Source organism: Musca autumnalis, unplaced genomic scaffold, assembly GCF_047663935.1.
Source record: "Musca autumnalis isolate F117 unplaced genomic scaffold, ASM4766393v1 scaffold_5, whole genome shotgun sequence".
Lineage (NCBI taxonomy): Eukaryota > Metazoa > Arthropoda > Insecta > Diptera > Muscidae > Musca > Musca autumnalis.
Window position 1 is genome coordinate 67431293 of NW_027412088.1, and position 17321 is coordinate 67448613.

The 17321-nt window shown below is 19.6% G+C and overlaps 1 protein-coding gene across 26 annotated transcripts in view; it reads right to left on the minus strand.

The window, feature by feature from the left end:
• Positions 1-17321, minus strand: part of LOC141405841 (guanine nucleotide exchange factor DBS) — a 457151-nt gene that overhangs the window by 299571 nt on the left and 140259 nt on the right. For all 26 annotated transcript variants that reach the window (XM_073990593.1, XM_073990590.1, XM_073990601.1 and 23 more), the window contains 2 exons: positions 6351-6866; positions 5558-5672 (listed from right to left, as the gene is read on the minus strand). In XM_073990593.1, coding sequence (XP_073846694.1) covers positions 5558-5672; positions 6351-6866 — 631 coding nt within the window. The remainder of the gene's footprint in view (positions 1-5557; positions 5673-6350; positions 6867-17321) is intronic.

Below are 17321 nucleotides of genomic sequence, written 5' to 3' on the forward strand. Positions count from 1 at the left end.
GCCCCTGACCGACTTTTTATTTCCATAATACTTTGTATGGGAGCAAAAGACGTATTTTCAGGAAATTGCTTTACTGGCAACAATTATTTTCCAATCGACGAAAAAATTTACCAGTTAATTGTTATGTCTAAAAACCGAATCCTATAAAAATTATTCTTCGATATATTATCCGCTACCCTTTTTAGTCCCCATCCTGGTCTATTTATGTCAGAGTTCACGCCTTTACTACCCTGACTAATTCACAACGACTAGAAGTTGTTTACTGTACCCTGTCAAATTATAATGTCATTCAAATCAGAATAGTTGTTGTTGTAGCAACGCAATAATTTTCGTTGGTATATATTTTTCAGTTGTCTGGCTTTCAATTATTCTGCAACCTAAACTGACTGCGTCCATAAAAAATCTGGAGACGGGTGAGTGGTTCTAGCTGGGTAGTTAAGCAAATGAAGCGGTCGTGTGGTCCCAATACGAATTTATGCGGCCGCATCGTCCGGATTTTAGCTAGGCTAAAACCACTCGTGTTAGCCTTGGGCTTTCGAGTCCAATAAGAATTGAGGCGACTGCATCGACCGGATCTTTACTCCGAGTACGGCATCAGTGTGAATTCTACTCAAGTCCGCCTAATAGGCTCGTTTATGTAGACGCTCATACCTTTGGACCTCTCTCTCTTCCTCTAAGTCATGCAGATATCTCTACTAGATTGTAGCAGGGATGCTCATTGCGGTAACCACATATTGTTGTGCTGATGTACCGATAAAATCTTGGTCTCCTCCTGAAGTTGGTCCACAGTATCGAAGTTCTTCGATAGGAGAGAATTTAAGGGAATTTTCCGGGTGATCATTATAGCTGCTACTACTCACTACCTACGCAAATTTCCCAACAGAGGCGACGTTGTAAGTCCTATGTCGTCGTAGAAACCTTAACAAGAGTTACGGAACTTAACTCTAGTAGAGAGCGTAAGCGGAAAAAGTGGCTAGACCACCTGAAGCAATGCAACATTGGTAAAGGATTAAGTACATCGCGGACAACGGTTAAATCACTCTCGAATCCTGGAAAGATGAATCATATAATGACTATAATTTCAACGGCGCGACAGATCCAAAGAAGTGCGCATGTTATTTTAAACGGCAGTTTATAGAGGACTCCGTGGAGTCTGTCAGGCCGCATAAGAGCCGTCAAAAATGTATCAAAGTTGGATCCTGAAGTAAGTAGCAGAGGCAAATGGTACAGATCGACTTCCCTCCTATCGCCAGTAGGGAAGATTCTTCAGGCACAACTCATTTCCATGATGGGAAACATTTTCTCAACACCAGCATGAATTCCGGAAAATGCAGAGCACCACAACATCATTACACGGTCTAATCACTAGAACAGGCCGTGCGGCAGAACATTTTTGGATGTTTTGGTTGGAAATTTTTGCACGACAATGCTTCGATTCAATTTTTTAGAGTCGTCAAAACTTAGATGAAAAGAAGAAATGTGGAAGTTCCGAATGGGCCGGCATTTTTAAGATTTAAATTTTATGGAAATTACGGAATTGCATAAAAACTACAGTAGACAGCACACTTCCAAAGAATAACTCGTTGAAGAAATTAAGCAAGGCTTGTCTAGCACTACACTTGATAGTTTAAACAAATTATACCCTTGCTCTCAACAACAGCAACAACAGATTTGGTCCATACTTTGTACCTAATAATATTTTGACCAAAGCCAAGATCATGTTCGGAAAATGGGCCATATCATTGGACTCCGTCGGGTACCATCTCCCACAAAAGTTTTAAGTTATTCGTTAAAATGGAGGCATGATAACTCTCGAAGGGAGTTATTGTTATACTTCTTTCAAAAATAGTTCAGGCACTAACAGGAAGTTTATCGGACAACTTGGGGTACTTCCCACACAAAATTTTTTGCAAGGTTTAGTTTAAGATCACTTATTGGATCGTTTTGAATATAGTTGGCATTGCTTCGCGGTTCTTCGCTGAGATTATAGTCCGTCATAATCATTATCTCTGAGATAATAGTACGTCAGCAAAATTTTCTCTCGGATAAGAGTCCATCAGGATCATTATCTCTGAGAAAATAGTTCGTCAGGATAATTATCTCTAAGATAATAGTCCGACAGGATCATTATCTCTGAGATAATAGTCAGACAGGATCATTATCTCTGAGATAATAGTCCGTCAGGATCATTTTCTCTAAGAAAATAGTCCGTCAGGATCATTATCTCTGAGATAATAGTCCGTCAGGATCATTATCTCTGAGATAACAGCCCATTAGGATCATTATCTATGAAATAATAGTCCGTCAGAGTAATTATCTATGATGTAATAGTCCGTCAGGACCCTTTTCTATGAGATAATAGTCCGCCAGGATAAATATCTCTGAGAAAATAGTTCGTCAGGATCATTATCTATGTGATAATAGTGTGTTAGGATAATTATCTCTGAGATAATAGTCTCTCAGGATCTTTATCTCTTACATAATAGTCCATCTGAACCACTATCTCTGAGAAAATAGGGAAATGGGACCATTATCTCAGAGAAATAGTCCGTCAGGTCCGTCTATGAGATAATCAGTCAAGATGATAATCTCTGAAATAACAGCCCATCTGGACCATTATCTCTGAAATAATAAACCGCCAGGATCATTATCTATGCGATAATTGTCCGTCACAATCATTATCTCTGAGAAAATAGTCCGTCAGGACCATTATCTATGAGGTAATAGTCTTTCAAGATAATTATCACTGAGATAATAGCCCATCAGGACCATTTTCAATGAGATAGTAGTCGGATCATTATCTATCATTATCTATAATAGTCCGTAAAGATAATTATCTCCCTGATAATAGTCTCTCGGGATCGTTATATCTTACACAATAGTATGTCTGAACCATTATCTCTGAAAGAATAGTTCGTTAGAGCCATTATCTCTGAGAATAGTCCGTGAGAACCATTATCTCAGAGATAATAGCCCGACAGGACCATTATCTTTAGATAATAGCCCATCAGAACCATTACCTCTGTAATGATAGTTGAATGGTCCTATTATCTCTCAGATAATAGTCCATCAGGACCATTATCTCTGAGATAACAGTACGTCAGGATCATTACTCTGAGATAACAGTCTCTCAGGATCATTATCTCTTACACAATAGTATGTCTGAACCATTATCTCTGAAAGAATAGTTCGTTAGAGCCATTATCTCTGAGAATAGTCCGTGAGAGCCATTATCTCAGAGATAATAGCCCGACAGGACCATTATCTTTAGATAATAGCCCATCAGAACCATTACCTCTGTAATGATAGTTGAATGGTCCTATTATCTCTCAGATAATAGTCCATCAGGACCATTATCTCTCAGATAATAGTCCATCAGGACCATTATCTCTGAGATAATAGTCCATCAGGACCATTATCTTTGATCGTCAGGATATTTGTCTCTGAGATAATAGCCCATCAGGACCATTATCTATGATTTCATTGTCCGTCAGGATCATTATCGCTGAGATAATAGCCCATTAGGACCATTATCTATGAGATAATAGTACGTCAGGACCATTATATCAGTTCTTCGACGAGAAGATATCAAATTAATTTCCCATTAAATGTAGTTGATTTGTTTCTTAAATTTTGAATGTTTAGTATCTAGTATAGTACCAGAACCCGAGAAAGAACGACAAAATGTAGTATTTATTTAAAGTTTTTTTTTTTTTGCTTTGCTGATTTTGGCCTTGAAGATGAAGAGCTACAACTTTGCCTCCAAGAGTAAATCAAAATTCTGAACGGTTTGGACAAATCAAGGCCCCAAGTTTTTACCGCTACATTTTCATACTGAAATGGGTGTTACTTTGTATTCCGAATTCCCAAAGGAAACCCTTCGCGAAGAAAACGAACAATATAGGTCCATGTTTTGGTATACCTCCCGATGTAAAGTATCTTGAAGGTTTCACACTGGAATGACTGTAATATGGATTTTGTATTAACACTGGGTAGATAACAGGGAGGTAAACCCAAATGATTAGTAAATATTTAATACATTTTGAGCGGTGGAATTTATTTTCGGAGTCCCCTCTGGAGTTGGATTCGGAGTCGTGAAAAAATTGGACTGGAGTCGGAGTCTGACTAAAAATTGCTCGACCTGATTAACACTCATGCGCGTCATTACAGCGGTCTTTTTGGTCCCTTATCCTATAAAATGTGATCGTCTCGGATCAAAATATTCTACAAATTTGTTCACCATTAAATTTTACAAAACTCTCACTCCAGAAATATGTAAAAATCAAAAACGCATTTTAGGGTTAAAGACGTACTTCATCTAAGTTTATGCAAATTTGTTCCACAAACCATTATTTGAGAAGAATTATGTCAAAAACAAAATTGTTCTCCACTAAATTTCACTATGTCACCAAATACATTAAATCTCTATTTGCATTACCTACCAAGAAAATATCGGTATAAGTTTGCCAAAAAACAACGAGAATAAAATTGGTTGGCAAGTTTCCACCATTTCTACATTTTTGAAAATATTTGTGTTAAGATTCCTTGGAATTCTTGCACATTAGATATATGGTATCTTTAGCAACTTTACTGACTATAATGCAAAGAATATTTTAGTTAAAAATTGGGGTTAATGTTGTATTTTTTTTCAATAATCGTTATACAATCTCCTATAAAATCAAAATTTTCCACAAATTTGTTCGCTATACAATTTTACTATAGTCCCAGATTATATCAAAACTCTACATTTTATCTTATTTTACGGCAGTAAGTGACCCTATACAATATTCTGACATTCTGAATCAACAAAAATTTGTACATAGCTGCAAGACAAAAAAAACCCAACTCGATCTTACTCACTACTATTTTCATAATTTATTGTGAAAATTGACCCTGAAAAAATCAAAAAGTACAGACATAAATTATGAAAAGTGTCACTGAACATTTTAAATACGTTTCACATACCTTTCATTACGATTACAAAAAATATATATATTTAAAAACCATTGTTTATTTTAGATATTATGATAGTTTTTAAGCAACTTAAATATTGAGACAAAAAAATCCGATTAGGGTCACTTTGACCTGTTTTTATATACTAAATGTACGAAGTGGGATCCTATAAACAATATTTGACACTACTTAGCGTAAATTTATAATTTTATTTTTCGGAAAATTGGCCACAGAGTCTTAAGAGACCACCTGTATTTTGCCACCGTTCAAAATTTGATGTTGGGAATTGAACCCAGGCATTCAGCGTGCAGGCGGGTGTGCATACAATTGCACCACGGTGGCACCTAACAGGACAGGATATCCAATCTATTGACAAGCAAAGGTCCGTTTTTCGGAATGTCCACCATTGTTATATTAAATACCCCCAAAAAAGTCCTATATTTTTATCGGCAAGTTCACACTTTCAATAAAGGCCACAAAATCCCTCCTAAAAACATAACTGAATCTGTCATAAATGAAAATCTCAATTTATACAGGCTTTTCGCAAAGCCAAATGATACTTTTTTAATACTTTTAAGCTTAGTTTCCAAACCAAAATACTTACGATGGCACTGAAGTCAGGTATAATATTAACTTTTGATAATCAACTTCTTCCAGTGTATTGAAATTATTATTATCGGGAAATATGATTAGGGGACAACCTTCTTGGGAGCGGCCACCTAGGGAAACGGCAATAAAACAATTAAAAACAAGTAAGAACAGACTATAGTCGGACGGGGCCGACCATGTGATACCCTATACCACTATCCCTGTGCACTAGCTTTCCGGGCTAGCTTTTGATAAATGATAACTTTTATTTAAATGTATACACAAAAGTTTTGATCAATTTAACCCGCTAAATATTATCCGATCATACCGTTGACTTGCACGCTACTTCTTCATCTCAAACCAAAACTACTTTTAAAATTTCGCGCCGATCGGACTATTATTGCGACCTACAGAGCGGCTACAAAATCGAGCAAAAATTTTGTTTTTGGTCCATTTCATCCCTTTAACATTTCACGATCATCGCCAAAAACTAATCAGTTCTATTCTGGTCCAAACCCGACCTCCATACTAAATTTCGTGACAATCGGTCCATAATTGCGGCCTCTAGCTTGATTACAATTTTTAATGGACGGACAGACGGACGGACGGACGGACGGACACACATCGCTAAATCGCTTTATCTCGTCGAGATATGAAGTTTGGTATACCACATGAGGGGTCTACGACGAATATTTCGCGGCGTTACATGAATTTTTGGGAAAACAAACTTATTATACCCTTTTCCACATTGTGGTATAGGGTATAAATATATTTTAAAACAATTCGAATTATTTCTTCATGCTACTCACCTGTAATAATGGCATGTTGGGGATGTAATAAATCCGCAACATCACCTATATTCAAGACACCCTCACTGCTCATTGTAGCTGGGGCAATGTGTTCCAGCAGTGAATTGACACTGCCAGAAACGTGACGCAAGATACCCGGCAATGCCTCTGTGGCATAAGAAATATTCTGTGAATTAATGGACGAATTTGAGTTGGTGCTGATGATAGACTGTTGCTGGAGCATGGAGATGGTTGTGGCAGAGTTGCCGTTATGTTTTGGCGTTGTTGTTGCTGATGCACTGCCACCACCACCGCTGCTGCTGCTGCAGTTGTTGTTGTAAATGACAGATTGTTGTAAAACGGTTTGTATGGAAGTTGTACTATTTGTGGAACATTGTGATTCTAACATTTGATGGTTAATCATTTGTTGGAGTTGGGGATGTGACTGTCGCTGTTGTTGTTGCTGCTGCTGCTGTTGTGTCGATGTCATAACAATTGTTGTCTGAGATCCAGTCACTACGGAGTCAACATCATTATCTGTAAATAAAAAAAAGCAAAGACATGAATGTTAGAAATATTATGATTATGATAGCTACCACGACGACAATGCGTTTGTTGCTGGTAATATGAAGAAGTTGATGGAGACGACAATGAAGAAGTAGAGGGAAAATCACAGAAAAAAATGTAAAACAATTCCAAGCTGATTACAAAAACAGTTGTTGCTTGACTATTGTGTTGCTGTTGTTGTTGCAGCCGCTTCTGGACGTTCTCATTGAATTGCAAAAAGACAAATATTTACTTTAAGCTAATGTTTGTGCAAAATGCACGCAATAAATATCCAAGTAAATGCCACCAGTCCGGTCGTCTTAAGTTTCATTGCGTTTCGCCAGCCTTTCTGTCTCATTTGGGTCAGAACGATAATGCGGAAAATAGATTTCCCTATGTATTGTGGCAGCGTTGTAATTACAAATAAAGAATACAGACCGCTTGGCAATTTGAAAAGAACTTTGCTCCAATGTTATGATAATTATGTATGTATGGAGGAGTCTTGTACTTCCAGCTATAAAAAATGAAATGGGCGGGAAATTTTTGAAAAAAAATATATATGTACATATGTATATGTATATAAGGTTAATATTGTCATTATAATGCAAACCGATTGGTCGATTCTGCGAAGGATTCGCCCCGAGAGCAATTTCTATTTTGTTGTCCATTGGTTTCTTTTTTCCATTACCCTCCATATCTTTAATAACAATGTAAATAGAATTCAAATACATTGCCCTATGATTTTCACTTCACGTCCATCTTTTTTCATAAAATAGAAAAGAAATGCATTTTCAATTCATTCCCCTTTATTTTGAATTGTTTTTCATTTCAAATCATGTTTGTTGATTTTCTGTTTACACTTCAGTGTTCTCGTATTCACTTCACTGCGATGTTTGTCTGCTACAAAAGTACTTAATAGTAAACGTAAAGAAAAACATACAAAGTGATTTAGTATGTGAATGAACGGACTAAATTGAAAGACGAGCTAAGGGTATTCCACCCGGCAAATAAACATTAAATACTATGAGGGAGGGGAATGTTGAATATGTTGTATTGAAAAATATAGGTCAGTGGCTAAGTGGACTACATGTGTTTGAGTGTATATGCGGTTGGCTTTACCTCTTCACAAATCTTCCAATTCACTGCAACTTCGTTATGATTTTGTTTTCCTATTTGCTTATTGTGTGGGGCTGAGTAAACATCTATTCATGGTCCCTCAATTACCACCCAATTGTCCCATTGCCTATATAAGAGAGCGTGCATTTTGTTTCTTCTATTCACAAGACCCCACAATAAACACAAAACCCAATCCAATCTAAGCTAAAACCAAAGAAACAATAAACCCGACCACCTCCGCTACCCAACAGAAGAAACCAATGAAAAGAAAAATCATCGTCATGAATTAAGTTGTAAAAATAGTCACCGCATTAAGAGGTTTTCAACTCCGTGTGCAAACAAACATCCAAAGTTACATTTCAATGCAGCAGCACAAGTTATTCATAATTCCACCAAACATTCACTTTACATACCATTCTATTGAAGGGAGGAACAGTGATTTAAAAAAAAAATAATAAGATAATATAAGAAAATATTAAATATTAAATGCAAAATATTAAATAAAAATATAAAACATAAAATATTAAATACAATATATAAAATATAAAAAATATAAAATATAATATATAAAATGTGAAATATAAAATATGAAATATAAAAAATAAAATGTGAAAAATAAAATTTAAAATATGAAATATAAAACATAAAATATAAAAAATATAAAATATCAAATATAAAATATGAAGTTTAAAATATGAAATATAACATATAAAATTTAAAATATTTAAAATATAAAACATAAAAAATAAAATGTAAAATATAAAATATAACATTTTATATATAAAATATACAATATAAAATATAAAATTTTAAATATAAAATGTAAAATATAAAATATAAAATATAAAATATAAAATATAAAATATAAAATATAAAATATAAAATATAAAATATAAAATATAAAATATAAAATATAAAATATAAAATATAAAATATAAAATATAAAATATAAAATATAAAATATAAAATATAAAATATAAAATATAAAATATAAAATATAAAATATAAAATATAAAATATAAAATATAAAATATAAAATATAAAATATAAAATATAAAATATAAAATATAAAATATAAAATATAAAATATAAAATATAAAATATAAAATATAAAATATAAAATATAAAATATAAAATATAAAATATAAAATATAAAATATAAAATATAAAATATAAAATATAAAATATAAAATATAAAATATAAAATATAAAATATAAAATATAAAATATAAAATATAAAATATAAAATATAAAATATAAAATATAAAATATAAAATATAAAATATAAAATATAAAATATAAAATATAAAATATAAAATATAAAATATAAAATATAAAATATAAAATATAAAATATAAAATATAAAATATAAAATATAAAATATAAAATATAAAATATAAAATATAAAATATAAAATATAAAATATAAAATATAAAATATAAAATATAAAATATAAAATATAAAATATAAAATATAAAATATAAAATATAAAATATAAAATATAAAATATAAAATATAAAATATAAAATATAAAATATAAAATATAAAATATAAAATATAAAATATAAAATATAAAATATAAAATATAAAATATAAAATATAAAATATAAAATATAAAATATAAAATATAAAATATAAAATATAAAATATAAAATATAAAATATAAAATATAAAATATAAAATATAAAATATAAAATATAAAATATAAAATATAAAATATAAAATATAAAATATAAAATATAAAATATAAAATATAAAATATAAAATATAAAATATAAAATATAAAATATAAAATATAAAATATAAAATATAAAATATAAAATATAAAATATAAAATATAAAATATAAAATATAAAATATAAAATATAAAATATAAAATATAAAATATAAAATATAAAATATAAAATATAAAATATAAAATATAAAATATAAAATATAAAATATAAAATATAAAATATAAAATATAAAATATAAAATATAAAATATAAAATATAAAATATAAAATATAAAATATAAAATATAAAATATAAAATATAAAATATAAAATATAAAATATAAAATATAAAATATAAAATATAAAATATAAAATATAAAATATAAAATATAAAATATAAAATATAAAATATAAAATATAAAATATAAAATATAAAATATAAAATATAAAATATAAAATATAAAATATAAAATATAAAATATAAAATATAAAATATAAAATATAAAATATAAAATATAAAATATAAAATATAAAATATAAAATATAAAATATAAAATATAAAATATAAAATATAAAATATAAAATATAAAATATAAAATATAAAATATAAAATATAAAATATAAAATATAAAATATAAAATATAAAATATAAAATATAAAATATAAAATATAAAATATAAAATATAAAATATAAAATATAAAATATAAAATATAAAATATAAAATATAAAATATAAAATATAAAAATATAAAATATAAAATATAAAATATAAAATATAAAATATAAAATATAAAATATAAAATATAAAATATAAAATATAAAATATAAAATATAAAATATAAAATATAAAATATAAAATATAAAATATAAAATATAAAATATAAAATATAAAATATAAAATATAAAATATAAAATATAAAATATAAAATATAAAATATAAAATATAAAATATAAAATATAAAATATAAAATATAAAATATAAAATATAAAATATAAAATATAAAATATAAAATATAAAATATAAAATATAAAATATAAAATATAAAATATAAAATATAAAATATAAAATATAAAATATAAAATATAAAATATAAAATATAAAATATAAAATATAAAATATAAAATATAAAATATAAAATATAAAATATAAAATATAAAATATAAAATATAAAATATAAAATATAAAATATAAAATATAAAATATAAAATATAAAATATAAAATATAAAATATAAAATATAAAATATAAAATATAAAATATAAAATATAAAATATAAAATATAAAATATAAAATATAAAATATAAAATATAAAATATAAAATATAAAATATAAAATATAAAATATAAAATATAAAATATAAAATATAAAATATAAAATATAAAATATAAAATATAAAATATAAAATATAAAATATAAAATATAAAATATAAAATATAAAATATAAAATATAAAATATAAAATATAAAATATAAAATATAAAATATAAAATATAAAATATAAAATATAAAATATAAAATATAAAATATAAAATATAAAATATAAAATATAAAATATAAAATATAAAATATAAAATATAAAATATAAAATATAAAATATAAAATATAAAATATAAAATATAAAATATAAAATATAAAATATAAAATATAAAATATAAAATATAAAATATAAAATATAAAATATAAAATATAAAATATAAAATATAAAATATAAAATATAAAATATAAAATATAAAATATAAAATATAAAATATAAAATATAAAATATAAAATATAAAATATAAAATATAAAATATAAAATATAAAATATAAAATATAAAATATAAAATATAAAATATAAAATATAAAATATAAAATATAAAATATAAAATATAAAATATAAAATATAAAATATAAAATATAAAATATAAAATATAAAATATAAAATATAAAATATAAAATATAAAATATAAAATATAAAATATAAAATATAAAATATAAAATATAAAATATAAAATATAAAATATAAAATATAAAATATAAAATATAAAATATAAAATATAAAATATAAAATATAAAATATAAAATATAAAATATAAAATATAAAATATAAAATATAAAATATAAAATATAAAATATAAAATATAAAATATAAAATATAAAATATAAAATATAAAATATAAAATATAAAATATAAAATATAAAATATAAAATATAAAATATAAAATATAAAATATAAAATATAAAATATAAAATATAAAATATAAAATATAAAATATAAAATATAAAATATAAAATATAAAATATAAAATATAAAATATAAAATATAAAATATAAAATATAAAATATAAAATATAAAATATAAAATATAAAATATAAAATATAAAATATAAAATATAAAATATAAAATATAAAATATAAAATATAAAATATAAAATATAAAATATAAAATATAAAATATAAAATATAAAATATAAAATATAAAATATAAAATATAAAATATAAAATATAAAATATAAAATATAAAATATAAAATATAAAATATAAAATATAAAATATAAAATATAAAATATAAAATATAAAATATAAAATATAAAATATAAAATATAAAATATAAAATATAAAATATAAAATATAAAATATAAAATATAAAATATAAAATATAAAATATAAAATATAAAATATAAAATATAAAATATAAAATATAAAATATAAAATATAAAATATAAAATATAAAATATAAAATATAAAATATAAAATATAAAATATAAAATATAAAATATAAAATATAAAATATAAAATATAAAATATAAAATATAAAATATAAAATATAAAATATAAAATATAAAATATAAAATATAAAATATAAAATATAAAATATAAAATATAAAATATAAAATATAAAATATAAAATATAAAATATAAAATATAAAATATAAAATATAAAATATAAAATATAAAATATAAAATATAAAATATAAAATATAAAATATAAAATATAAAATATAAAATATAAAATATAAAATATAAAATATAAAATGTAAAATATAAAATATAAAATGTAAAATATAAAATATAAAATATAAAATATAAAATATAAAATATAAAATATAAAATATAAAATATAAAATATAAAATATAAAATATAAAATATAAAATATAAAATATAAAATATAAAATATAAAATATAAAATATAAAATATAAAATATAAAATATAAAATATAAAATATAAAATATAAAATATAAAATATAAAATATAAAATATAAAATATAAAATATAAAATATAAAATATAAAATATAAAATATAAAATATAAAATATAAAATATAAAATATAAAATATAAAATATAAAATATAAAATATAAAATATAAAATATAAAATATAAAATATAAAATATAAAATATAAAATATAAAATATAAAATATAAAATATAAAATATAAAATATAAAATATAAAATATAAAATATAAAATATAAAATATAAAATATAAAATATAAAATATAAAATATAAAATATAAAATATAAAATATAAAATATAAAATATAAAATATAAAATATAAAATATAAAATATAAAATATAAAATATAAAATATAAAATATAAAATATAAAATATAAAATATAAAATATAAAATATAAAATATAAAATATAAAATATAAAATATAAAATATAAAATATAAAATATAAAATATAAAATATAAAATATAAAATATAAAATATAAAATATAAAATATAAAATATAAAATATAAAATATAAAATATAAAATATAAAATATAAAATATAAAATATAAAATATAAAATATAAAATATAAAATATAAAATATAAAATATAAAATATAAAATATAAAATATAAAATATAAAATATAAAATATAAAATATAAAATATAAAATATAAAATATAAAATATAAAATATAAAATATAAAATATAAAATATAAAATATAAAATATAAAATATAAAATATAAAATATAAAATATAAAATATAAAATATAAAATATAAAATATAAAATATAAAATATAAAATATAAAATATAAAATATAAAATATAAAATATAAAATATAAAATATAAAATATAAAATATAAAATATAAAATATAAAATATAAAATATAAAATATAAAATATAAAATATAAAATATAAAATATAAAATATAAAATATAAAATATAAAATATAAAATATAAAATATAAAATATAAAATATAAAATATAAAATATAAAATATAAAATATAAAATATAAAATATAAAATATAAAATATAAAATATAAAATATAAAATATAAAATATAAAATATAAAATATAAAATATAAAATATAAAATATAAAATATAAAATATAAAATATAAAATATAAAATATAAAATATAAAATATAAAATATAAAATATAAAATATAAAATATAAAATATAAAATATAAAATATAAAATATAAAATATAAAATATAAAATATAAAATATAAAATATAAAATATAAAATATAAAATATAAAATATAAAATATAAAATATAAAATATAAAATATAAAATATAAAATATAAAATATAAAATATAAAATATAAAATATAAAATATAAAATATAAAATATAAAATATAAAATATAAAATATAAAATATAAAATATAAAATATAAAATATAAAATATAAAATATAAAATATAAAATATAAAATATAAAATATAAAATATAAAATATAAAATATAAAATATAAAATATAAAATATAAAATATAAAATATAAAATATAAAATATAAAATATAAAATATAAAATATAAAATATAAAATATAAAATATAAAATATAAAATATAAAATATAAAATATAAAATATAAAATATAAAATATAAAATATAAAATATAAAATATAAAATATAAAATATAAAATATAAAATATAAAATATAAAATATAAAATATAAAATATAAAATATAAAATATAAAATATAAAATATAAAATATAAAATATAAAATATAAAATATAAAATATAAAATATAAAATATAAAATATAAAATATAAAATATAAAATATAAAATATAAAATATAAAATATAAAATATAAAATATAAAATATAAAATATAAAATATAAAATATAAAATATAAAATATAAAATATAAAATATAAAATATAAAATATAAAATATAAAATATAAAATATAAAATATAAAATATAAAATATAAAATATAAAATATAAAATATAAAATATAAAATATAAAATATAAAATATAAAATATAAAATATAAAATATAAAATATAAAATATAAAATATAAAATATAAAATATAAAATATAAAATATAAAATATAAAATATAAAATATAAAATATAAAATATAAAATATAAAATATAAAATATAAAATATAAAATATAAAATATAAAATATAAAATATAAAATATAAAATATAAAATATAAAATATAAAATATAAAATATAAAATATAAAATATAAAATATAAAATATAAAATATAAAATATAAAATATAAAATATAAAATATAAAATATAAAATATAAAATATAAAATATAAAATATAAAATATAAAATATAAAATATAAAATATAAAATATAAAATATAAAATATAAAATATAAAATATAAAATATAAAATATAAAATATAAAATATAAAATATAAAATATAAAATATAAAATATAAAATATAAAATATAAAATATAAAATATAAAATATAAAATATAAAATATAAAATATAAAATATAAAATATAAAATATAAAATATAAAATATAAAATATAAAATATAAAATATAAAATATAAAATATAAAATATAAAATATAAAATATAAAATATAAAATATAAAATATAAAATATAAAATATAAAATATAAAATATAAAATATAAAATATAAAATATAAAATATAAAATATAAAATATAAAATATAAAATATAAAATATAAAATATAAAATATAAAATATAAAATATAAAATATAAAATATAAAATATAAAATATAAAATATAAAATATAAAATATAAAATATAAAATATAAAATATAAAATATAAAATATAAAATATAAAATATAAAATATAAAATATAAAATATAAAATATAAAATATAAAATATAAAATATAAAATATAAAATATAAAATATAAAATATAAAATATAAAATATAAAATATAAAATATAAAATATAAAATATAAAATATAAAATATAAAATATAAAATATAAAATATAAAATATAAAATATAAAATATAAAATATAAAATATAAAATATAAAATATAAAATATAAAATATAAAATATAAAATATAAAATATAAAATATAAAATATAAAATATAAAATATAAAATATAAAATATAAAATATAAAATATAAAATATAAAATATAAAATATAAAATATAAAATATAAAATATAAAATATAAAATATAAAATATAAAATATAAAATATAAAATATAAAATATAAAATATAAAATATAAAATATAAAATATAAAATATAAAATATAAAATATAAAATATAAAATATAAAATATAAAATATAAAATATAAAATATAAAATATAAAATATAAAATATAAAATATAAAATATAAAATATAAAATATAAAATATAAAATATAAAATATAAAATATAAAATATAAAATATAAAATATAAAATATAAAATATAAAATATAAAATATAAAATATAAAAAAATATAAAATATAAAATATAAAATATAAAATATAAAATATAAAATATAAAATATAAAATATAAAATATAAAATATAAAATATAAAATATAAAATATAAAATATAAAATATAAAATATAAAATATAAAATATAAAATATAAAATATAAAATATAAAATATAAAATATAAAATATAAAATATAAAATATAAAATATAAAATATAAAATATAAAATATAAAATATAAAATATAAAATATAAAATATAAAATATAAAATATAAAATATAAAATATAAAATATAAAATATAAAATATAAAATATAAAATATAAAATATAAAATATAAAATATAAAATATAAAATATAAAATATAAAAAATAAAATGTAAAAAAATTGAGTATGTACCGGCAGGGTTTTGGAGCTCGGACCATTATCTCAGGAAGTATTGACTTATTCCGGAAAAAGATTGTACCGTTTGAAATGAGGCCGCTAGAACAACCTACTGAAAAAATAATCTAAATGATGCGAGAGGAGTTTTTAAACTTCACTTTTTTGTCGAATTTTGTGTGGGAGGTACCTGAAGGAGTGGACCATAGCCGATATTCCAACCTGATACATGACTGGATGAAATAATATGATGTGCAAAGTCTGCACCAATCAGAAACTCCCTGCGAGAACTTGGAACATTTTGCCCTATATCTCAGGAAGTATCAGGACTTGCGCAAGAAAAAAATTGTACCGTCGTAAACTTCACTTTATCTGAATTTTGTGTGGTAGGTACCCGAAGGAGTGGACCAATATAGTCCATATTCGAACTCAATCTATATTTGGAAGGAATAATACGATGTGCAAAGTTTGGACCAAATCGATTGCTCCATTCGAGAGTTATCGTCCACACCATTTTACAGACAAATTTTCAACTTTTGTGGGGGAGGTACCCGAACTTAAACTAAGTTTGGACAAAATATTACGATACCCAAAATATCGGTTGATACGTTCTACAGTTATCGTGCGCACCAGCCAGACAAACAGAC